Genomic DNA, 25,374 nt, shown 5'->3' with positions numbered 1-25,374 from the left:
GTGGAAGTCAGACAAAGAACAAGAATTTCACTTGCCGGGTTCATAACGTAACTTTCCTGGGAGTTTCTCTGCAATGCACACCTGAAAGGGATTCCACTGTTTTGCAAGTTCTCATCACTCTCAGCCTATATTGATGCAATCTTCGAACCAGCTCTTAAAGAGAGGCAATCTGACAAAGCAGACAATACTCTTTCAGCTGCAGGGGAGTGTTGCAACTGAATGAACGGATGCTGCAACGATTGGAGGAGAATGCGTGAGAAACAGCTCCCACAGAATCAAAGAGACCTGGTCAGGCTACTAAAGAACAGTGCTTGCAGGAGTCATGTTCCTTTCTCTAGGGGCTGCAGACACCCACCAGGACTACAGCCAGGTGCTCGTAGCAGGAGATTGCTATGGATGTTTCTGGCACAATGTTAATGGAGGGTCTAAATACCTGCACTTTAGTGAAGCCTGCAATGCAGGCAAATGTGCATGGACCCTCTGCTTGCTCCTGTAGACTACAAGAAAAGATGAAGTTCCTTCCTTGTTCTCATTTTTTTTTGGCTGAACTTCCTAATGCAGTAATGAGCAGCAAATTGCAGATGTGGCAGATATTATTACCCTGTGACTAGCTTTTGGTGATCATGACCTTGGCTGTCATGTGGGAAGCAGTCCAGAACATGTCAGATAATGTATTTGAGATCAGAGGAAATACAGCTCTCTGTGTAGACAGAGAATACCTTTGGGGGTTTGGCCCTTTCGATAGGAATGGCTTTGGGAAACAGAGTTCATAAACCTGGTTGTTCTGTGAATGAGAAAGCAACAGTAGCAGTGAGATTTGAAAATGTAACTGTAGGCAAATTTTGCATGTTACACTACTGTTGACAATAAAGGTGAAAAAAAGCACTAAGGAAAACAAAGACTACTTTAAAATGATAAACACAAGAGGTACTGCAGATGCCTGACATCTAGAGCAACACACACAATGTCCTGGAGGAGCTCAGCACTGATGAAGGGTCTCAGCCCGAAATGTCGACTGTTTATTCCCATACTCAGATGCTGCCTGACCTGTTGAGCTCCTCCAGCACATTGACTGCCTTGCTGAAAAATAATACGACAAATTCCCAAATTAGTTGAGCCATCCAGGAATCTGCAAAATCGCTGTACCCTGCATTACACTGACTTTCAATAACTTAATACTATTTTCTTTTAAGTTTTGTGATGTAATTTCCAGCCCCCATCCCTTCTGAAGAGGTCAAGATGTCCCGAGTTCTGCAGCACTATTCGGAGCAGTTTTGTTTAACAGAAAGGAAAATCATTCCATCTATTTGTGCCATTTACCATACCCAGAGTAAACATTCCAAGTGCTTTCCATCACTGTTGCACATTTAGAAAATCATTGTACAGGAGCTACACTTCAGAGAATCATTAACTTTGGCTGTAGATTTGTTGCAAATATTTAAAACAGAGCTGGACAAGTATAGCTGGTTACAAGAGGTAGGTGGAATGTTAGGAAATATACCTCTTGGTTACAACTAACTTCTGGGAAGTGCTTTTCCTCCTTTAGTTCTCAGAGTTATTTGTCAACTTTGCTAATCTCCAACTTTTCTATATACTTAACTTTAGAAATAAAGTGCGGAACAGGCCCTACCAGCTCACCAAACTGCGACACCGAGCAGCCCCTGATTTAAACCTAGCCTAATCACAGGCCAATTTACAATAACCAATTAAACTGCTAACCCTGACGCCATTGGACTGTGGGAGGAGACCCACACGTTCCATTGGGCGGACATGCAATCTCTCTACAGAGAACGCCGGGACTGAACTCAGAACTCTGACACCCCAGGCTGTAATAACATTGCACTAACTGCTATGCTACCAAACATACATATTCACAAAATAGTTCTTTCTTTGCTCCCATAAGATCATATGGTTGCTGGATTGTAGTTGCACTGTGGCTCAAATTAGAAATTTGTAGGACCAGCTGGTCTTTGTCTGTGGGATGTTTCCATATACTCCTGAAATATAAGGAAATAACTTTGAATAGAACCTTCTGGGGTGGGTTAAATTAGGATTACAACCATCAAACCCAGATCAAAAACACTTCTTTTAATCTGTTTTCCCTCTTGCATTTTAAAGACTTTCAAAATATGAAAGTAATACACACAAAACTGCTCAGAATTTAACTCTAATCAGAATGGCTGCACACTATGCCTGTACTGAGAGATGCATTGCTTGGGAGAGTCCATTGTTATCCTAAGGTGAAGAGTACTTCCAATTCTTGAAGCTTCAATTTCATTGACTTTAAAGAGATAAATTTGAAGATCACTTAACTTCTTCTCAGGTGATCCTTCAGAGCCATGAATGATTTGTTTTCTCTGGTCCTTTGGGTTTTGAGGTGACTGATGAGGCCATTTTGGAAGCTGTAGATTTTTCAATAGGGAAGAAGGCATTGGGTTGAAGGGGTAGAAGGACATTTGGGCTTCTTTGTGCTCCCTACAGTTTACATGCTACCCTAAAAGCTCCTTTTTCACCTGAGTAGTGAAGAGCGGGGATCCCATGACTCAATTGCATTTTTAAGGTGGCTTTGGTAAACTTTGTAAAATCACTTGTTCTCACATGCATCAGACAACAAGTCAACAATACCGATGGCCTTTGGAATTTGGCCTCTGAACACTCAAGCATCATCTACACACAACAGCTTAACCACTGAAGTTGGGAAGCTTGTCCTTGAGATTGCAGGGTACCGGAGATTGAACAGTTATTTATTAGGCCTACAGGTTAACTTCACCTCAGTTGAACAATCAGATGCCTGAGATCTTGTTTAGCTTATTCATGAAATGTAAAAAATGCTAGCCACACTGCACTTAGAAATCATTTATACTGCCCTAAGAATGAAGTGGTTGTCTATCTTCTTAATATACATCACCTCTTTCGTGTAAGACATTCTCTACCACACTTTTGTTGCATGGTCACCCTTTTAACAAATACTGTTTTTAAGCAGATTGAATAGTCACTACTTCTGTCAGACTTTGATTCTTTGTTTATTCTGTTGTGTTCTTACTAGCCCCATTGTTGAAGAAACATGAGCCTGTCATTGAGTAATAACAAATAATGTGGACTTTTTTATGTTTATACACTTTGTAATTAGTAGTTATAATTTCCTATTCTGGTATATTTTTTTTGTTATGTTCTCTAAACAAGGATTAACTAAATATTCCTCAATAGCTTTTCAACTAAGAATTGTGGGTTCTTTCAGAACTTTTGATCAAATGCTCTCTATTGTTTAATTTATTTTTGCTGAATTTCAATCTACCAAATATACAACATTGAGGCTATAAATCAAATGAAACTAAGACAGGACTGAATGGATTCAGTGGTTATAGCCATCACACAGTGAAACAGCAGTGGTAAACTGCTTTCTCAACCACTGCTATAAAAGTTCCACAATGCTGTTGAGCAGAGTATTTCAGAACTTAGACCCAGCAATGGTGCTATATTTCCATGTCTGTATGGTATTTGACTTAGATAAGAATTCACATGTGGTGATTTTCAAATGCGCCTGCTACCCTTGTCCTTTTTGGTACAAGTTGCAGGTTGGTTCCATGCCACCCAATTACACCCAAGTTACCAAGCAACCTGCTAATTCTGTACGTTTTTGGAACATGGAAGGAAACAGAGCACCTGGAGAAAACCCATGGCGTCAAGAGCAATTCACAAATCTCTTTCAGACAGCAGCAGGGATTGAATCAGGGTTGCAGGCGCTGTAGCTAGCATGATGCTAACCACTACGCTACCATGGTATTTAACCTCAGGCAGAGAAGCTGGGAAAATCAACTTCAGGGCACTTCATTGATGGGATACACAGCAGCAACTATATGTCAGTGGCAAAGGCAATGAATTCGTCAGGTAGTGGAAAGAGGTTATCAATTAAGTATACAATGCAATTTCCTAGAAAGCATCAAACTTCTTGAGTGTTATTGCACTCACATACACAAGTGGAGATATTCCATCTTGCTTCTGATTTGTGCCATCAGTTAGTACATAGACTTCGAATATCAAGAGATGGGTCACTCAAGCACAATAAACACAGCAGTCCAACACATACACAGCACTTTTCTCAACATCATGACAAATAGCTTTCTCATATTCCTTTACTGTGACTGGCTCAATACTGGTGGTACAGAGCAAGTCAGAGAGGGAGTATGCAAGTGGTGAGATAATGGGCAGAATGTGCTCCAGTCAAAAATCAGGACGACAATAACACTGCTGTTGACATGTTGGAGGGTAAGATATGTTTGGCAACAGAGAGCTTAAATTAGGACATCAGAGGTGCAGCCAACAGAAAAGACAGTTAAACAAACACAGTAAAATGTTTGGAGCATTAGCAGGTTTCTCAGTAAACCTCCAGGTAACATTAAGGAACATTACTCTTCAGTTTCAGAGAATCTGTGCAAGATTTCCCAAAGAGGTTGACATCCATTTTTTCCAATAAGGTGGCTGGCAATTCATTTCCAAGTACATGTAGACCTAATCATAATGCCCAGTTTGATAATCATCAGAGCAACTTCCAGTCCAAAGCGAACACTAGCTTCTCGGTATCTAAGGATATTATTGAAAGCTCACATAGCAGTTGCACAAGCTCAATCTATTGGCGTGCACACCAAGGCTGATGTGAATGTGGATTCCAATGTCCATAGGTTTGTAGAGTGTTAACAGAATTCGAACTATCCGTTCATTAACAACTTACCTGGAGTGCTAAGGTGCTGGCCCAGAGAACAATAGAGGTTCTGTGGAGAACAAAGTTACTGCCCTCTCTCAGGATATCTGCATTCATGATTCTGTCCCTGCAAGAATAGCAGTATCTTTACTCTAGCCTGCAGCCATCCAAACCAGACTGCTGACAAAAGTCTACAGTTCTGGACTTAGAACTGCTTGAAGTTTTCCAACAATAGCACAAGGAAATCAGGTTCTGCTAGAATTCATAAGGTTTACATTAGTCATAGAGTCAGAGAGCAGAGAAACAGGCCCTTTAGTCCACCCCGTCTATGCTGAATGGTCCTTCTGCCTGGACCCATCTACCTGCACACTGACCCTATCCCTCCAAACACCTCCCATTCATGTACCTATCCAAACCTCTCTTAAATGTTGCAATTGAACCTGCATCTACCACTTCTGCTGGCACATCGCTGCACACTTGCACACCCTCTGAGTGAATAAATTCCCTCTCAGATTTCCCTTAAAGAGTTCACCTTTCACCCTGAACCTTTAATTTCAAACATTGGAGGGATCGGGAAGCAATAATAAGTCAATTGGCAACTGACCTACACGTTGCATAAGATTACGTTAAGTAGCACTGGTGGCGAGGGGGAATGAACTTTGCTGCTGCTTAACACATGAACAGCCAAATAAAATTAGCAGTAGGTATAACATGAGATCCAAAAGATCATACTTGGTGTCAAATCAAGGATGCATACTAAAAATCATCTGCATTCTTCTGGTGGGTATTGGTTGTACACTCACTAATATCCCCACCTGTACGATAGACACCAAAGTTCATAAGAAGAAATAGGCCAGTCATTTCCTAATGCCTTCTCTGGCATTCATGGCTGCACTTTTACCTCAGCCCCACACCTTTATTCAAATACCATATACCTTGATTTCCTGAATATCCAGAAAATTAATGATCTTTGTTTCTTCAGCACTCATGAGTGGATAATCCCAAAAGTAACTACCTTTCAGATGAAGAAGTTTCTTCTCAGCTCTGCCCTGAAATCTGATTCTTGGTTTAGACAAACCAGCTACAGAAACATCATCTTTCCGTTTGTCCTATCAAATCCTATTAGATATGTTCATGTTTAAGTGAGATCACCTCTCATTCTGGAAGTGTATAGGTTCAGTCAGCTTAATCACTTTTCATATAATCAACCCCCATCCCAGCAATCAAGCTGATGTATTTTTATTGTGTTCCCTATATGAAATGTATATTCTCCCGGAGAAGGGGAGATGAGTATATAAAATACCAAGTACAGTCTAACCAGGGTACTCTATAATTACAATAAGATATCTTTACTCTTCAACACAAATTCCCTTGTTATAAAATCAAATGTACCATTGTTCTCCCTAAATTCTTGCTGTAGCTGCATGTTAATTTTTAGTGACAAGTGTAAATCCAGGTCCACAAATCACCAGTACTTTTCTATCCCCATTTAAAAATACGTACTACGTGTCTTTATTCTTTTTAACCATAATGGATAATGTCACTTTTATTCTACACTGTATTCCATCAGCTTTATGCTCAGCTATTCGCAATCCCTGCCTCCTCCGCCCTCCCCACACTGCTACTCTGACTATGATCACCCCTCATTCATAGTTATAACATTTTATACAGCAGTAATGCACATCCCTCCATTGTGAATAAAACTGCTTTTTTCAAAAAGTAACTACCTTCCTAATGCTTTCCTTATGGTGAATATATTAGGAGCTGCTGTCTTACTCAGATTTGAATGTCCCAGTCAAGTGTTCTTGCAAAGCAATATCCCACTCAAAATCTGCTTTGCCTTTACTCCAAAATATCAGTCTCAATGCATTGTCAATGAGCTGAAACATTAACAATTTCTCTATCACAAATTCTGCCTGACCTGATGAGTATCTCCAGCATTTTCAGATTTTACTTCAAAGAAAATCTTTTTGTCTCTGAGAAATGGGTTGAAAAACAAATTTCAAAATAGGACAGGTAAGCTTCTAATCTGAAGACAGTGTTGAGGAAACTTTATTCTGCCACTAATTTGTGCTTTATTTGAATTGCAAACACCTAATCTACATGTAACTTCACTTTGCATACAAAAGTATGACCTTACAGAAGATGAAGATCTAATTTATGTTAGGGTCGATAAATCCCAAGGGCCTGACAAGGTGTTCTCTCAAATTTCCGGAGGATAGTGTAAAAATTGCAGTGGCCCTGGCAGAAATATTTAAAACTCTCTTAGCAATGGGTAAAATGCTGAAGGACTAGAGTCCATTAATGTTGTTTTGTTGTTCTAAAAATAAGCCAGGGAACAATAGACCAGTGAACCTGACATCAGTAGTGGGAAAGTTATTGGAAGGTATTCTAAGGGACCGGATATATAAGTATTTGGATGGACAGGGACAGATTAAGGATAGCCAATTTGGCTTTGTGCACGGTAGGTCATGCCTAACCAATCTTATAGAGCTTTTCAAGGCAGTTACCAGGAAATCTGATGAAGGCAAGGCAGTGGATGTTGTCTACATGAGCTTTAGCAAGGCCTTTTACAAGGTACCGCATGAGAGGTTGGTCAGGAAGGTTCAGTCATCCGGCATTCAAGATGAGGTAGTAAATTGAATTATGAATTAGGCATTGGCTTTGCAGAAGAAGCCAGACAGTGGCAGTAGATAGATGGTTGCCTCTCTGACCGGAGGCTTGTGTCTAGCTGTGTGCCGCAGGGATCAGTGCTACGTCCGTTGTTGTTCATCAACTACATCAACGATCTGGATGATAATGTGGTAAATTAGATCAACAAATTTGCGGATGACACCAAGCTTTGGGGTGTAGTGGATAGTGAGGAAGACTATCAAAACTTGCAGTGGGATCTGGACCAGTTGGGAAAATGAGCTGAAAAATGGCAGGTGGAATTTAATGCAGGCAAGTGTGAAGTTTTGCACTTCGGCAGGATAAACCAGGGTAGGTCTTACACAGTGAATGGTGGCGCAGTGAGGAATGCAGTAGAACAGCTCGATCTGGGAATACAGAGTCATAATCCCTTGAAAGTGGCATCACAAGTAGACAGGACCATAACTTTTGGCACGTTTGCCTTCAAAAATCAAAGTACTGAATACAGGAGTTGGGATGTTATGTTAAAGTTGTATAAGATATGGGTGAGGCCAGATTTGGAGTATTGTGTACAGTTCTACTCACCTACCTATAGGAAAAATATAAATAAGATTGAAAGAGTGCAGAGAAAGCTTATAAGGACACTGCCAGGACTTGAGGACCTGTGCAGTAGGGAAAGATTGAGTAGGTTAGGGCTTCATTCCCTAGAGTGTAGAAGAATGGGGGGAGATTTGATAGAGGTATAAAAAATTATGCGGACTATGGATAGGGTAAACACAAGCAAGCTTTTTCCACTGAGGTTGGGTGAGAGTACAACTAGAGGTCATGGGTTAAGGCTGAAAGGTGAAATGTTTAAGGGGAACTTCTTCACTCAGAGGGTAGTGAGAGTGTAGAGCGAGCTGCTAGCAAAACTGGTGTATTCAGGTTTAATTTCAACACTTAAGAGAAATTTGGATAGGTATCGTCATCATCGTGGCTATCCCTCGAGGTGGAGGATGATGGTCTTCATTCTGAAGAAGTGGCCCACAGAGCGAAGACGCCTGTGCGTGTATTTGTTTAACGTGTACTTGATGTTGCATTCCAAGAAGCACACGATACTTCACAAATCAACCAACTGATTCCAATGGCATGGATAGGTATATGGATGGGAGGGATATGAAAGGCTATGGTCCGGGTACAGGTCAATGGGACTAAGCAGATTAATAGTTCAACACAGTCTTGATGGGCCAAAGGCCTGTTTCTGTGTTGTTGTGTTCTCTCTCTGACTCTATTTATCCTAGGTCAGAACATGGAATAGGGGTGAGGTGTGATGGATATTTCTCCTGCGTGTTATCTCCCAAATTCAATGGGATCATTCAGGTAATGGCACACACCACTGAGAAAACTGACAACTGTTCCTTGCACGCCTGTTACATACAAACAATTTTTTTTTAAAAAAGGGGACCAAATGTTTTCCTGTCCCTTTTGCTACTGGGTGCTTTGTAGAAGATAAGCACTAAGAAGAGACGTTAAAGAGAGAACTCTGCTCAGGCACTTCAATTGGTCTGAAGAGACCTAACCCCTTGGACTTAACAATCCATCAAAAAGAAAAAGTTTTTCTTGCTTTTCAGTGTTGCTTCATGTTCATGATCTTTTGTGACCATTTTGAAAGGACCAAAGCAGCCCTTCTCTAATCACCCAGAGTGTCCGATCTGTACCTCCAGGGCATCCAGCATCATGGTCAAGGTGACACCCTCTTAAATGCAATTATACTTATTTAGCCGGTTGAATGAGGAAACATATCCTACATTGGAAAGCAAGGTTGCATTGGCATCAGTAAAATCAAAAATTGGAATTTTAAGTTAACCTTTATTCATGACTGTGGGACTCTGTCATATGCATTTATGCACCCCATGAAAATTTAAGCTAAGTGCACTTAATGCTACAATGTAAGTAAGTCTTTAACTTTTATCTGTCTATTGCTTTATCTGACTGTAAGTGGTAATTAGATTGTGCACGGCACAGTAATCATTAAGCCGGCTGGTGCTATAGTGGCATCTGCATCGGACTTTGAGGTGAAAGGTCCCCAGTTCGAACCTGGCTGGGTCCTTGCACTTTTTCTATCCATGCTGGGTTGAGCCTCAAAAAAAAAATCAGACAAATGCTAAAAATGGCAAAAGGTTGAAGCCCATGTGCCATAAGGTGTGGCCAGGAATAACAGTAATTACACCACATCTGAATTGTACTTTAATGGCTTTATAATGCTTGAAATTATGAATTTTATGAATTCATTATGAATAAGAATAGTGTTAGAAGTATTAAGGGTAGATTTGCATTTCCTCCTGCTGTAGTATCATAGACAACTGTAGTGATCCTTAAGCTAGGCTCTGCTTGTAAAGAAATCCCAAATATTATGATCCAGACCGTTAACCAGCTTGGGTGCCTTCCTCACCCTTGACAGAGTTTGGGTACATTGTGGCAAATAGCTCCCCAAGATTGTTGTCTAAGAGAGGAATGGGATGGAGTACTCTCTGTGACTGTTACAACTGCACCCGTCTTCAATCACATCCAGGACATTGATTTTACAGGCATTTCATCTCCCAGTCTGGAGATCTACTCTCTCCACCATCACACTGGGCTGTCAAGTTTACAAAGCAGCAGCAACTGGAAACTTGCCACAGCTATTTTTTTGGTAGATGACAAGATCAAAATAGGCATAGAAACAACAAATCATATTGACTTGGATATAGGCAGCCTCTGCAGTTGGGAGTGACTTACTTCTACTCCTGTTTTGGGGGTTTCTGAGCTGACTGGCGAAGCCAATGTGGAAAATGCAGACTCTTCCACAGATGGGGCATGTGGTAGCTGATGGAGAGAGCCAGTGATAGTTTGTTAGATGGTCCACTCCTTCCACCCTCCATGCGGGACCTCTGAGTGCTCCCAATGCATTATGTCAAGGTCCTCAATACCATCCCAAATCCTGCATCTCTAACCTGAGCTCCAGTCATGGTCTAGGTATTGTCAGGAATCAAGGAGGGTATTGCACTTCTCCAAAGAGTCTTTGAGCACACCCTTGAATATTTTCCACTGGTTCATCTAGTAATTTCCTCTAATCACACACTCAGAAGTCTGGTGTATTGCGCCCAATAGAATTGATTGAGTGTAACTAATTGATTTACATATCCTTCTAGTGAATTTGGAAGATTTTACCGTAAGACCACAAGACCATAAAATATAAGAGCATGCTGTGCTGAGCCTCAAAGAAAAGACAAATGCTAAGGCATTGGGCAATAAATGGAAATAGATGCACAACGTATTGGCAATGAATCTACTGGTCCTCTGATCACCTCTGCCCTCCGTCCTAGCTGCTGGAAGAAGATACTTAAATCCAAAAATCCAATTGATGGGATGAAAAAAAAAACACACACCACCTACAGCCAGCCTTCGTGGTTAAGCTCAACCTCCTCAGGCCCTCCATTCTGAGAAGAGGCCTTTTGGAACTCCAAAATCAACAGGAAAATTTGCTTATTGGAACAGAATTTTGTTATTGCAGTTTATTATATTAGAGCTGAATGGATTCAATTTCTAACATGATAAAATTCATGAATATGACTTGTATCAGTACAGTTTGGAACAGTATATTCTGTTGCAAGTTTTGGGTATAGTTTTCACGTATCTGCAGGGAGAGTACTGCTACGGTTTGTAATGCTTGTGAAATTGCTTAAAATAGGCTGAATCAAAGATCTAAGTAGCCAGTGAATTTTTATTTTACAGTTAAAATAAGTTCACATTGCATCTGTTTTCCTGATTAGTGTTTCATTATTTAAACAAAGGCATTATCTGTACATTTCTGCTCTCAATTACTTTGGATAATTGACATTTCTACTTTAACCACAAGCCAGTTAAGCACAGACAACGAAACCAAATGAGCTGATTCAACCAAAATTATTGTAGAAAGACAAAATAAAGTATTGTACAAAAACTTGTGAAGCAGAGTAAATACATTAGCTTTGCACTAATTAAATTGTATTTTGAAAAAGATCTTTGGGTTTCAGAAAACTTAATTTTGTTTGAATTGTGCATGTGGGAGGTAGAAAAACATTAAGAGACAATTTTGATTTAAGGCTGTGATTCAGTTGGGTGTATGGAGCTAATTATGTGACATTAATTTGGTGCCTTATCATGTGGTTCTAAGTAAAGGATTTCCATATAGGGCAGGTTGAGGCTTTCATGACAACTTTCAAAGTCAACATGAGATCTCTGTCATTCATTATGTATTGTTTTCTACTACAGTACTTGAATCAACATTGTGCCGTATAATTTACCACAGTCCTGCCAGAGGTTAAATTTTGCTAATGTAAGATTTTACAGGGGAGATTATCACTTCCCAGAAACACCAGGAAAGAGCTTTTATCTCAAATCTTCATCTCTCTACACAACCTTGGATTCTAACTGTGAATCTGGTTTTGTTAGAAGTGGGTTTGCAGTGCCACAGGCATGGACCAAGCTTAACAACAAAAGGAGATAGGAAGGTCCACAGGTCCACTCCTTCTCTTCCTCCTCATAAGGCTAAATGCGAGACCTGTCACTTATGTCACACTGCTCTTTTGTCACATGCCATCTCTGCTTCCGATATTCAACTTATGTGCTGCTTTGTCAACAGGTAATTTTACAGTTCAATATGTCTCAGCTCTACTATGATTCATCTTTAGCTCATCCTACAGCCAGATTTTTCAGTTGTCCTTAAAGAAGGATGCTTATTGGTGTTCCATCCCAACAGTGTGATCCCTACTTTTTGTCTGAGTTTGTGCATAGTAACTTGCAAGCAATCTGGGCAATGCAAACACCACAATAAACAAACATGCATTGTTTGAAGTAATTATTGAACCTTTGAAAGCATCAGTGTACAACTCCAGCCACTGATGAAACTTGTCAAAGTGCTTAGGATAAATTGTTTGACAAGACAGAAAAGTAACATAAGAATGTAACAACCTCCAAATTATGCTGGCAGAGCTGAACAAACAGGAGAGAGGATTAGCGTGCCTGGGCACCACCATCATCTCAACTTTTCTCCACTTTTTTTTCCCCTCCAAACAACCTCAAGTCCTGTTCCTTCTCCTTACCTCCCTATATTATTTAAATTATTGCTCTGACTCCAACTCTGGTTCAATTTTTGCTTCCTACCTCAACCTTTGGACTTTAATACCCTTGTTGGGTGTTAATTAGTCACTGATCTCTCTTCATTTTTTGCACTCTTTTCAAAATGTTGATTCTTTTCATGATGGCAAATTGGTGCAGCAGGTACTGGTGCTGCTCTACTAGTGACCCAGAATAAATCCTGATTTCCTATACTGTCTGTATTAAAGCTTGCATCTTCTTCTGGTGACTGTGTGAATTTTCCCTAGGACTTATTGCTGTTTATTACACACGTCTTGTGCAAACTAGATGCCACATTTTTAAAACTGCAACACTGGAATTTAATTTTTGTTGTGGAAGGTTGTGAAAGTTCTATTTAAATGCAAACACTATTACTTTATTGGAGGAACAGCTGATAGTTTGAAGTCTGTAGGTAAAAGGCAACATGAAGGCATGTGTTAAAGAATGTACAGAGAGAAAAAATAATCACCATCAATCTTACCATTCAAACATCCCTAACAATATTTGACACACATCTCCAAACTTCAGCTGCCTGATCACAACTTTGATCTCCATTGCCACTGCCAACAACACCTGATCCTGGAGGTTGCCTTCATCGATGTCTCAAGTCCTAGTTTCCTGAGACCCACCTCCGCTTTCTGATGCAAGTCCAAACTTCCCAGTCATTAACAGGTTTCTCTCTCAATTGCCACTTTCCCAATAAGCAACTCCCAAGATAACCAGCTCCCACAGGCACATCTTTACAAGGGACAAGGAGTGAATGGAATACTTTCCGTGTACCTGGATGTTCAGAACTCCAACAACACTCAAGTAGGTGGATGTCATCTAGATTAAAACACCCACTTGATTGGTACAGCAACCACCACCTTAAATAACTATACTCCAAGATTGGCACAGGATCTATCAAACTCACGCTGCATTGTTGCACTAGCTGAACCTAACTTCTATGAACTAGAAGAACAGGAGGTCAGATGAAGACCACCATCAATTCCAAGTTCCCTCCAAGTCACACATCATCCTGACTTGGAAATGTGTCAACATCATTTCACTATCATTGGAACAAAATCTTGGAACTCTCCACCTAATTACACTGTTGGAGTATCTTCACTCCATTATCTGCTGTTGTTCAGGCAAGCAGTTCGCAGCATCCTCTATAGGGCAACAATAATATGCAGTTGCAGTAAATTCCATCTGGGTAGCCTCCAACCTGATGGCATGAACATTGACTTCTTAAACTTCCGCTAATGCCCCACCTCCCCCTCGTACCCCATCCGTTATTTATTTATATACACACATTCTTTTTCTCTTTCTCTCTCTGTCCCTCTCACTATACCCCTTGCCCATCCTCTGGGTTTCCCCCCTCCCCCTTTTCTTTCTCCCTGGGCCTCCTGTTCCATGATCCTCTCATATCCCTTTTGCCAATCAACTGTCCAGCTCTTGGCTCCATCCCTCCCCCTCCTGTCTTCTCCTATCATTTCAGATCTCCCCCTCCCCCTCTCAAATCTCTTACTAGCTCTTCTTTCAGTTAGTCCTGAAGAAGGGTCTCGGCCCAAAACGTTGACTGTACCTCCTCCTAGAGATGCTGCCTGGCCTGCTGCATTCACCAGCAACTTTTATGTGTGTTGCTTGAAATTCCAGCATTTGCAGATTTCCTTGCATGTGCAGTAAATGCTAGTTTTGCCAGTAAATCCCCATTACTGAATAAATTACAAATTTAAAAACTATAGAATGTGATCAAGATTTTCTCTGACTTGGATCTGTTTTGGCACGTGGCATATGATTTGCTTCATTGATTTTGCTTTATTATGATTGGATTACCAGTTTCATTGGTTTATCTGCCTGTTTGTGCCCATTTTATTATCTAATTCAGTCTACTGGGCTGATACCCTACTACTATATCTACAATCAACTATAAAGTTTACATAATATAATGTATATTAATTTATTATATTATAAAATATTATATATAATAATTAAAATAAACACCAATATCATGAATTTTCTAATTTTCAATTTAATAACATAGAACCATCAAATTCCAACAGTAGCAGATGCCAGGTTTGAACTTGGATCACAAACTCATGGTTCATGAACTTGGGATATTATCATAAGGAATAAAATAAAAGATGGTTCCTAACAATATTTAATTTAAATCCTGAGAGTAGATTGGAGTTTATTCATTTGAAGAATAGAGGCAAAATTAAGACTGATGCTAAGAAACTCCCCATACAGAACATACAATATATGGGAAGTAGCTTTCTGACGATAGATGGTACTTGCAGAATGAGTAAAGAAAATACCATTTCAAGAATTAATGATCAAGTGCCAAAGTTGATTTTATTTATCATAAAGTCCTTGAGATGCTGTACAGTGATTAATTAAAGCAGAAACTGCTGCATCATTCAAAATCAGCAGATATTTAAAACAGGTAAAGAATTTTTAAGAGCATGAAGATCAGATTAGATTCAGGCAGCTTTGCCAAAAATATGACATAATTTTTATGGGATGGGATTCCACGTTAGAAATGCTTAATATGCAATACTTTCTTACTTTTCCTTTGAACTAACTTGTCCCCACTCCCGCCTCCCATCAACTTTTTCTCGCTATCTTGTCGGTCTGACTCTAATTTATTCTCTTCCTTTCTGTCGTTCCTCCTTCCCTTCTGTGTTTTTATTTGTCATGCTTCAGTGAGACAGCATGTCCGTCCCTTATTCTCCAAAACCCTGGGTGCTCTGATAATCTCATCATTACCAATTTGCACTTTCAGCAGGGCAAAAAAATGTTTTAAATGAATGAGGGTGGAAAAAAAACAATCAAACCAACAGGAGTCAGTAGACTGAGATATCTGCTTCTGTGTTGTATTACCCTTAAGATTCAATAACAGCATGTCACAAGTTGCTACAAATGAGGAAATCTGGACAAACACAAAAGAAATTGGAAGGACAGGGACTTTTACCTATCACTTTGCCCTGTATTCAAACAAGAGACTACATATTAAAGGGTAGTTTAATAACAACTGCAGCTGCCAACTTCGTTAAAATTGCTTCCTACAACAATGAATTGATTCCCCTTCCCCATAATCAAAGACATGCATTTTCCATTATGTTGGACTGCTGCCCTCTTCTTGCTGTGATGGCTTATTTCTATGCCTGAAACTCTGCATTTACAGGGTTTCAAAAGATTAAATCCATGCAGTGCATGTCCTCCAGAAAGCGACTGGTGATTGCCCAAATTAATTTCACGTTTCATACTTAACAGGCAAAAATGAATCAGAAATGGATGTTGTGTAGTTCAGAACGGCATCTAATAGCCTCAAAGGGTGTGTTTACTGTGTGTTGGCTGTTTATTATATTATACACATAAATACTTATTAAAAATATCTTAGACTGGCAAGAGGGATTGAAAACATGTGTTATGTAAAGGAATTTGCATAGGTCTGTGTTGTGAAGGTATTTCATGCAAGTGAAATACCTTTGCAATACAGACCTATGCAACTTCCTTTATATAGATTAAATGCACATGGGTTTGGTGAGTGCCTGCACCATCTAACACAGTACTGCACCTGCAAAGTGTCAGGCAAAATCTATTTTCTTCCCTTTACTAAATGATTTTAGCCGTAGAGATGGATGCGCTATAACCAAAGGAAGTTTGATCTATAGGTTACTATCTGCTATCTCCAGCTTTACAGTATGCATGTGAGAAAAGACCGGAACAGACTCTCATTTTGGGTACAGGTTGTTCTGACTGAGCTTGTGCAAGAAAAGATTGTATTTGGGACAAAATGCTGGGTTGGTGGTGTAATGGAACAAGAAGATTGACTGTCTTAGGCTTAGGAGAGAAGAAGAGAGAAAAGGAAAAAGGGGAGAAGCTGAGCAAAGAGTTCCAGCACAGTGGTGTTCAGTTCCGCAGTACCAAAGACACAGAAAACCTGTATCTGCGTGGAGTCTGCACTTTCCCTGTGACTGTATCGGTTTCCTCCCACATCCAAACACATACAAGCTCTAGATTAATTGGCTGGTCTGTTGACCCCTGTGTGTGTAGGTGAGTGGTAGAATCTGTATGTAGTCATCGTTGAGAACCTGGGGAACAGAAAATGGGATTAATGCCTGATTAGTATCATTTGGTGTTTGATCATCAGCATTGACTTGGTGATCTAAAAAGCCTATTTCTACACAGTGTTTCTCTTATGATTCTATCTGTGTGTAAAGTGAAGAACAAAGATGGAAGGGGATAAAAAGCAGTGGAGAGGATGTGATGGAGAAAATAAAAAAGAAAAAAAAATGAAGACTGCTGAGCAAGGCAGAACAGATGAGAAAGCACATCAGCAGAGAATACAAGTGACCAGCAAGGAGCAGAAAAGTGGAGATGAGACAAAGCCAGACAAGGGAACAGAAGGAAGAGGGGTCTAGGAATGAGAAGAAAGAATCAGTGGATAATAGGGAAAGGGGAAAGGAGAGGAGAGAGGGAGAGGAGAAAAGAGGAAAGGAGAACAAAGACAAATGAGGAGAAAGGCCTGATGAGAATAGAGAGCAGAGGAGAGAAAAATTAATGGGCGGTGGAGAGAAGGAATAGGAGAAAATGGAGAACAGGATATAGGAGAGTGCAGGAGAAATGAAAACAGAAGAGAAGGATGAAATGTAGATAGAGAAATAAAAAAGGATGTCAGTAGAGAAAAATAGAGTGGGACCATGAAGGAAAATAAAGAAGAATAAAGTGAGGAAGATTTAGTAAAAGGATGCTTCTATTTAATATATACTGATTGGTGCTTCTTGGTTTCCATATAGCTTTCCTGACAAACATAAAATCACAATTTCTCTCTGAAATAAATCTTCCATCTCCAAGTTTTATGAGTTAGCCTGATGTGGTCATTTTGCTAGGTACTCCAAATATTATGCTTTTTTCACATTATAATCACATGTAGAATTATATAGATCTTTCACTGCACTTCATTAAGATGTGTATTTACAACAATAATCCGGTAAGCATGTTGCTCTTTCACTTAACAGTGCCTAAATATTTAATTTTGAACATCAATTTACATTATTGAAAGAAATCTCTCACCCTGCAATCTAGGGCTTAAAATGGAAATTGGACTAACCAGTTCCTGACAGAAGTGTTCTTCAGTTACATGTGGATCTCAACAGACCATTGACTCGATAAACTTATTCATCTTCAACAATTTCAGTTTACAATTTATGGTTTTAAGCAATTTCCAACAAATTGACCATGGCTACTGTGGTCATACATTTTTCTTGGTATGTGGGTATTACTGGGGACTGAATAGTTTTTCAGATAGGTATCAAAACATTTTCATGTGGTCCCTTATGCTTAATGTTGTGGATCTTCAGGGAGCTACTACTTAGAATGATTAGGGCATTGTACTTTATTTGCAAACTGAAACCCCTTTAAACTAGCTTGCACTTTGGTATCAGTAGATAGTACATGAATCACATCCCCATGCAAGTCCTCTGAGATACACTAGAGACCATGTTGCACTATGACATTTCATTCCCAATGGGAGCAATAATTTGTGAAATCACATTGAGGATCCTATTATTTGTTGAAGAAGTCACTGCTGAATAATCTCTCACTGCAGGCATTTGGTGCCCATTATTCGCCCCAGGGTTTGTGATACAGTACCTCTGCTGTGTAAATTTTATTCCCTTTAAGCATTTAGAACAAAATAACTGTCAAGAATATGTTTTTAGATATTTCTTCCAAAGATAAAAACAAAGATGCACTTGGCATGTTCAAACAGCTGTTCTTGTCCCTTAAGTGGTTTCCCTTTCATGGCAAAAGGAACTGATCCTTGCCGGCAGTGCAATGACACGTCTGACTGTCCAGCTGGGACCTACCTTCATTTGTGGGCAAAGATTTTGGATTGTTTTTCAGCAAAGTGACCACGTAGGGGATCAGAGCCAAGTCTAAACCTGATCTCAACCAACCAATTGCACACTTGCACTTGCATTACAGATACCTCGGGAACTTTTACAGCAAAACAAATGCCTCTCCAGTTGAGCTCAGCTTCCTCAGCGGCACTTCAAAGATCAAGCCTCAAATGCTGCTTGTCTCAATATAATTCTTACCCACTGAGTCACAAAGCCATAAGTTACATTCACAATCATCAGACTTTATAGGAAAACTGTAGACGCTACTGACTGGAAACCAAACTTAACGTGTTTCAAATGAAGTACAACAGGGGGAAGGCAGTTCTCCAGGTATTAACTAGTGTATCACTGCAGTGCAAGAAACATAATGACAAAATAATAACAGTACTAAATCTAATAAATTGTGCAAAATATTTTTACGCAAAGACAATTATAGTCATCTGATTTCTTTAAATTTAACTCAAAATTAAAACATACCAAAAGTTACATTTAGATCCTAATATATTCAACATTGGTTTCTCGCCCAAAGTAAAAAAAAAACAAGATTAATATAGTACTCTTCAAATAAACAAAAAACTCACTTTTGGGGAGTGGGGTTCGTTGGAACAATTCCCCTCCCACACCAGCAATGAACCAATAAAATTGTGCTCCAAAGATTAAAATCAATGAAGATTAAAAGTTTTGCTCACCGGAGGAGGACAGGATCAAACCCACTACAATCTTTCCCAGGACAAATGGCTGGTTCATATTCTATCCATAGATGTGAAGAATGGACAATTGATTCAGGTACCATAAGGCTGGCATCAGCCATAAACTAGCATTCTAACAGATTCCAAGGTCTCAGTGGAGGGCAGAGAAATATCAAAGGGTGAAACTAACCTGATTTAGTTTGCACCCCTAAGCTCAAAGCTCATTATATAATAGGCAACAGATTTCAAACAATTAATCTCAATTACAGAATCAAACAGGCCAAACTGTTCTCACAACTGTCTGATACAAACCACCTTTTATATAGAAGAAATAAATGTATTTAAAGGCTGTGCTTTTTTAGACACGTGATCAAAATCATTGACAATGACTAAATATTTGGACTTGCATGCGGTTCCCAGCATGCTATAATCTGTACATCAGTTATATAATATATGGGACAATATTTAAAAATGAAGAAATCGAAGTATCAAAGAGAAATCTTCATGATATTTTTCCTAGAGGTAGAGACAGAAAGCTCACTAACTCTGAAAATATCTTTTGCAAGCTACAACAATTTCAAATACCTACTGTGTATACTCTGATAAAATCAAGTTGTGCTTCCAAAATAGATCTTTGGTTAAAAAACAAGTATTTTCATGATGAATCAATACAAGAAGTGTGCTTGCATAGACTACCATCAATCTCAGTCACTCTGTACTAGTAAAACATACTGTGACGTCTTTGGAGAGTTACATGCAGCTTTAAACAATATTGCATAGGTTAAAATATATTAAGTATAGAACCAGCTTTCAAAGCACCAGTTTTTCTAACATGCAGTGCCTGTTACCTGTGGTTGCATATTGTCCCTAATTACTCTCTTCATCCATTTCAGACATTACACATGCTTTCAAGTGATGACTAATAGGGTTAAAACCCACAATATTACCATTACATGAGTCTGTCAAAGTAAGGTGCATTACCAGGAATTATTCTAAATTTTTTTAATTTAATTGTCCCCTCCTGTCCAGCAGCTGTTAAATCCAGAATACATTCTTTCATGACATAAACAACTCAATCAAAATCCTAAATCCAAGAGCACAATCTCAGACAACTTCCGTTTGATTAGGACACAAGAAACTTTCAATAAATATGTACATCTACTCATCATACTCTGGCACAATTCTGCCTTTACCATGGTTACAATTTAAGCACTACTCATGCTGTTATATTCATCTCACTTTATAAATATGCCCAAAAATCTTTTATGCTCATCTCCCCGAGTCTCACAGATACAAGAGTTCTAAATATTTTAAACCAAGAATTTACAAATCCACACAGGTAGTTTTTTTTTAAGAATTTCAGACACGTTTAAGATAGGTTTGCACCTGAACAGATTACTTTATAAGGTACATTTTCCTCAAGAAAAAACACTTCATTCACTGACAAACGTTTTTAAATTAACTTTGTGCACTTTTCTCATACTGCGAAAGCATAAATGTAATATACAAATATTAGTGAATTGACAGATACTGAAGTAAAATAGCAACGGATTTTCAAAAAAAAAGCATTCTCTGTATAGAATAATAATATCAACCTTTAAATATCTTGGTAGATTTAATTTTCTTTGACAATTGAAAATTCAAGTTATATAGATGTATAAGAAGTACCTGAATGAGAACATCGCATGAAACAAGATGTTGAGTGCATCGCAGGATCCCAGAGTGTTGCGAGTTTTTGCTGGCCCCTGGCCCCAAGCAGTGAAGTGCGGCGGGTGGGACGGGAGCCGCGCCACTGATTGACAGCCGGGTTAGTCACACAGGAGACAAAGCCGCGGGCGCTCCACCAATCAACAGCAAGCGTTCTCGCCGACCAGTCTCGAGGAGGTTTCCTTCCCGGTCCTGGGAAAAGACAAGGAACAAACAAGCGGCAAGATCATTTCCAAATGCATCCGTGAAAGATTGGGGTTCGCTTCTGAATGATCCCGAGAGCATGAGCAAATGCTACAGAGGGTGCAAGGACCATGAACGGTCGGAGTGAGCTCTGTTTAGTTCAACCCATCTCTGATGCGTATTCGGCGAACTACAGTCCCTGAAATTAATTTTCAAAGATTTGCAGGCACTAAAAAGAAATGCGACCTCGTTAATGGAAAATGTTCTACCAAACATTATCTGCACAACTATTCCCTGTGGTTAGTAAGCACAATGGAATTTGCACATTGCGATTTGTAATACTGGTCAGGCAGGGCAACAAGAAATAATATGCATTTGCATTTACGAACTTAATTCTGTCTCAGCATTTAATATTCATAATAAAGATTATTCCATCTCGTAATTATTTAAAATAATTTGTTCAGTAGGATAAATGTGGAAGTGCAAAGATACCTTACGGAAAAAATACAAGACAATTGGGGTTAGGGTTAGACTTTCTCTTACCACAGTTCTGTATGAAACATTCCAACTAGCTGCTCTGTGCTGAATCCTTCCGTCACAGCACTGCTACAATCAGATCTTGCCTCACAGAAGTTCTAAATTACAGCTTTTCCTCGCAGCATTTCTTTGTAATAATTCTCCACAAAAGTTCTGCAAATTTCTTCACTCTTTCAAAAATTCAGGATGATTATTCCTGCGTAGTAAAACATCTCTCTTCACAGTCGTTAAGAGATACCAAGATTTTATTTACAACTGTTTTGCATAATAATTTGTTGATTTGTTTGAAGCCTTGCCTCTTAGTTCTGTAAGTCATCATTATAATCCCAAGTAAAACTTCTCTCATCCAACATCTCTGATAATCCTCACAAGGTTTTTGCAATAATTTATTTTTGCAATGTACAATTCTGAGGAATTGAAACGTTAACAGCCATTTCTCATTACACCTTGATTGAATAGCTCAGCTGTTCCTATTTTTATTTCAGCTCTTCAGCATCTGCAGTGTTTTAAGTTCTGTTGGTAATTCACCAAAATTGGTCTGGTAAGAACTTGAGGGACTAATTTAAAGTTAAGAGAGTGGAGATAGCAACTACTGTGGCATTGATAACAAACTCCAGAACTCATGGGTTTGAAATCTGCTTTCCACTGCCCCAATCAAACAACAACAGTTAGACCCACCGGCAGGCTCGGTTGGATAAATGAGATGATGCACATGGTAAGATGGCAAGGGGTAAAAGGGAAAAAAAATCAGCTAATGTTCTCAGCCTCGGAATTCAACATATGATTTTGTATCTTATAAACGGTTAAAAGATCATATATGAAGAAAGGTTGCTTGGTGGAGAGTACATCTAGCCTCTATGTGTCCATGAGTAAGCCTTGTCAGAGGAATGGGCAAGATTGAAGGGGAAAGTGGAAGAGCACTCAGGAATGCTGTTGATGTGTAGAGAAAAAAAGGAAACAGCAAATGTCGGAAATTCCATTATGGAAATCTGTTGGGCCAATAAATGTAAACCCCTTGTTTGCTGGTGGTTGTGTGCACTAAATTTTCTCATCATTCTTAACAATTTCAGCAGATTGTAGATAGCGAATAGAAAATCTTGAAAATGTATCCTTGATTTCCTGAGACAATCAGGTGAACATCTGTATCGGTTGCCTCCTTAATGTGCAAATCAAATACAGTGAAGTGAAATCTATCCATTTCAAGTCTACATCTCCTGACTCAATCTTCTCAACTGCTATCAAATGTATTAATTTTCTTGCAAGCTATATGCAACTATTTTGTGCTCAGTGTGCGCACATCAAAAATTAATAGGCTCCATGGTGCATGGATCTTGCTAATATTTCTAATCTCACTCCATAATCAAGCAATGTATGTCCGCCAATTAAACTGGGCATATTAGTGGATCCTCACTTTGTTATTTGTAGGACTAAACAACAATGCCAATAGCCAAAAGATTATTGAAGCCAAGTAACTTCAAATGTCAGTCAAAGCTAGGCAATATTTGACCATGGAATGCTGTGCTGTACCTTGCCCTGCATGGTATCTTTTTATTTAACTCTCCAGTTCTTTGACAATATTGTAATTCTCTTCAATGTGCTTGATGCCCATTTTCCTTCAACATTTCAGGCTGTGTTGTCCTCCTCCACTAAATCTTTCTGAATTTGCTGAGACCAGTTAAACCAGCCCCCTAGTGGAGGTTTAAAATTCTAAGTGATATTGAGATACTTACAAACAGTATATTGAAACAGATCTCGGATTCCAGCATCTCAATTAATACTTTGCCTATATACAAGAACATTCATTTTTCTGTCATTCTGGCTTTTTACAAATCCAGTTTGCCTGACTCCAAGCTCATGAGATCCAGCATCTGCTCAGTTCCACACTAGCCAACAGCTTATCCAGACGCATTTGATGGAGTGTACTCATAGACTCTTCCATGTGACCCAATGCATATAACTCAGAAGAGCAGTGGGCAACACACCTTTCAATCTGGCTGATGCGATCATGGTCATTTCCAGTTTAACGTCTTTTAGGAGGTTAACCATTAATGGGCAGGGAAGTTGTGAATTTTCCTCATTTAACAAATAGTAGATTTTTCATGAATGTTAAATAAACATGAATATGTAATACGATTAATCCTGGAAATGCATTCTCTACCGGTGGAAAGAAGAGAAATTAAATAACAACTGCCTGATCCCAGGCATAATTTGGAAGAATGTGAAGACTGTATAAAGAAAATATATTATTGGGTGCTGAGGAAAAAAAATCACGTAGGCACCCTAGGTTCTTTATATGGTTTCAGATGGTATGGTCTCCACAGAGCACTGATCTCAACATCATCAAGGCTGTTTGGGATTAAGCGAGACATCCAAAGACTGCAGAAAAACTGTGGCAAGTTCTCCAAGAAGCTTGGAACAACCTACCAGCAATTTTCTTATAAAACTGTATGACAGTGTACCAAAGAGAAGTGATGCGATTTTAAAGGCAAATGGTGATCATACCAAATATCGGTAAGATTTAGCTTTTCACTGTTTAACTGCTCTTTCAAGTAATTTTTTTGATATTTAGAAATTTTTGATTTCATTATTTTTGAAAGCTTCTTTGCTATATAGAATATTTTTAGATGTGCCTATGAATTTTGCGTAGTCCTGCATTTTTGAAGCCTTGGGAAACAACAAACAGGAATCTGAGACAATTTTTAAAGTCTTGATTTTGACCTCAAAGCAAATCTTTTGGAAAGAACCATATGTCCTGAAGAGGCATCCAAGAAACTGTCTTTTTCACTTCACAGATGCTGCTTGACATGATGGACATTTTTAACATTTGTTATTTTAATATCAGATTTCCAATATGTTCAGTACTCATGAAGAATTCGCTAAATTTTTTACTATAAGACCATAATACATAGGAGCAGAATTGGGCCATTTGACCCATCAAGTCTTTTCTGCCATTCAGTCATGGCTGATCTTTTTTGTCCCCTCCTCAGCCCAACTCCCCAGTGTTCTCCCTATAACCTTTGATGCCATGGCCAATGAAGAACCAATCTCCACCTTAAATACACACAACGAATTGGCCTCCACAGCTACTGTGATAACAAATTCCACAAATTCATTACCCTCTGGCAAAAGAAATCTCTCTGCATCTCTGTTTTAAATGGGCGCCCCCTATATACTGAGGCTGCGCCCTCTTATCCTAGACTCTCCTACCATGGGAAACATCCTTTCCACATCTACTCTGTCTAGGCCTTTCAACTTTGGAAAGGTTTCAAAGAGATCTCTCCTCGTCCTTCTAAATTCCAGTGAGTACAGACCCAGAGCCATCAAATGTTCCTCATATGATAACCCTTTCATTCCTGAAATCATCTTTCTGAACCCTCTCCAATGCCAGCACATCTTTTCTTAGGTAAAGAGCCCAAAACTGTTCACAATACTCAGGGTGAGGCATCACCAGTACCTTATAAATCCTCGGCATCACATCCCTGCTCTTGTATTCTAGACCTCTTGAAAAGAATGCTAACATTGCATTTGCCTTCCTCACCACTGACTCAACCTGCAAGTAAACCTTTGGGGTGTTCTGCACAAGGACTCCCAAGTCCCTTTGCATCTCAGATTTTTGGATTTTCTCCCCATTTAGAATATAGTCTGCACATTTATTTCTTCAGCAAAGTGCATGACCGTGCATTTTGCAACATTGTATTTCATTTTCCAATTTCTTACCCATTCTCCTAATCTGTCTAAGCCCTTCTGCAGCCTTCCTGTTTCCTCAACACTACCTGCCCGCCCACCAATCTTCATGTCATTTGCAAACTTGGCAACAAAGCCACCTATTCCATCATCCAAATCACTGGCATACAGCGTAACAAGAAGCAGTCCCAACACCAACCTCTGTCGAACACCTCTAATC

At 39.3% G+C, this 25,374-nt stretch overlaps 1 protein-coding gene across 1 annotated transcript in view; it reads right to left on the bottom strand.

Annotated features, from left to right (window-relative positions):
* The window catches only part of LOC134355154 (zinc finger protein GLIS1), a 380,709-nt gene extending 359,959 nt beyond the window's left edge, over positions 1-20,750 (bottom strand). The window contains exon 1 of the mRNA XM_063064929.1: positions 20,712-20,750. Coding sequence (XP_062920999.1) covers positions 20,712-20,730 — 19 coding nt within the window. The 5' untranslated portion in view covers positions 20,731-20,750. The remainder of the gene's footprint in view (positions 1-20,711) is intronic.
* Between the last annotated feature and the right edge of the window lie 4,624 nt (positions 20,751-25,374).

This window comes from Mobula hypostoma, chromosome 12 (genome assembly GCF_963921235.1).
Source record: "Mobula hypostoma chromosome 12, sMobHyp1.1, whole genome shotgun sequence".
In the NCBI taxonomy this organism is placed as follows: Eukaryota; Metazoa; Chordata; class Chondrichthyes; order Myliobatiformes; family Myliobatidae; genus Mobula; species Mobula hypostoma.
The sequence above is the reverse complement of the archived record's forward strand: the minus strand, read 5'-3'. Positions and strand labels throughout refer to the sequence as shown.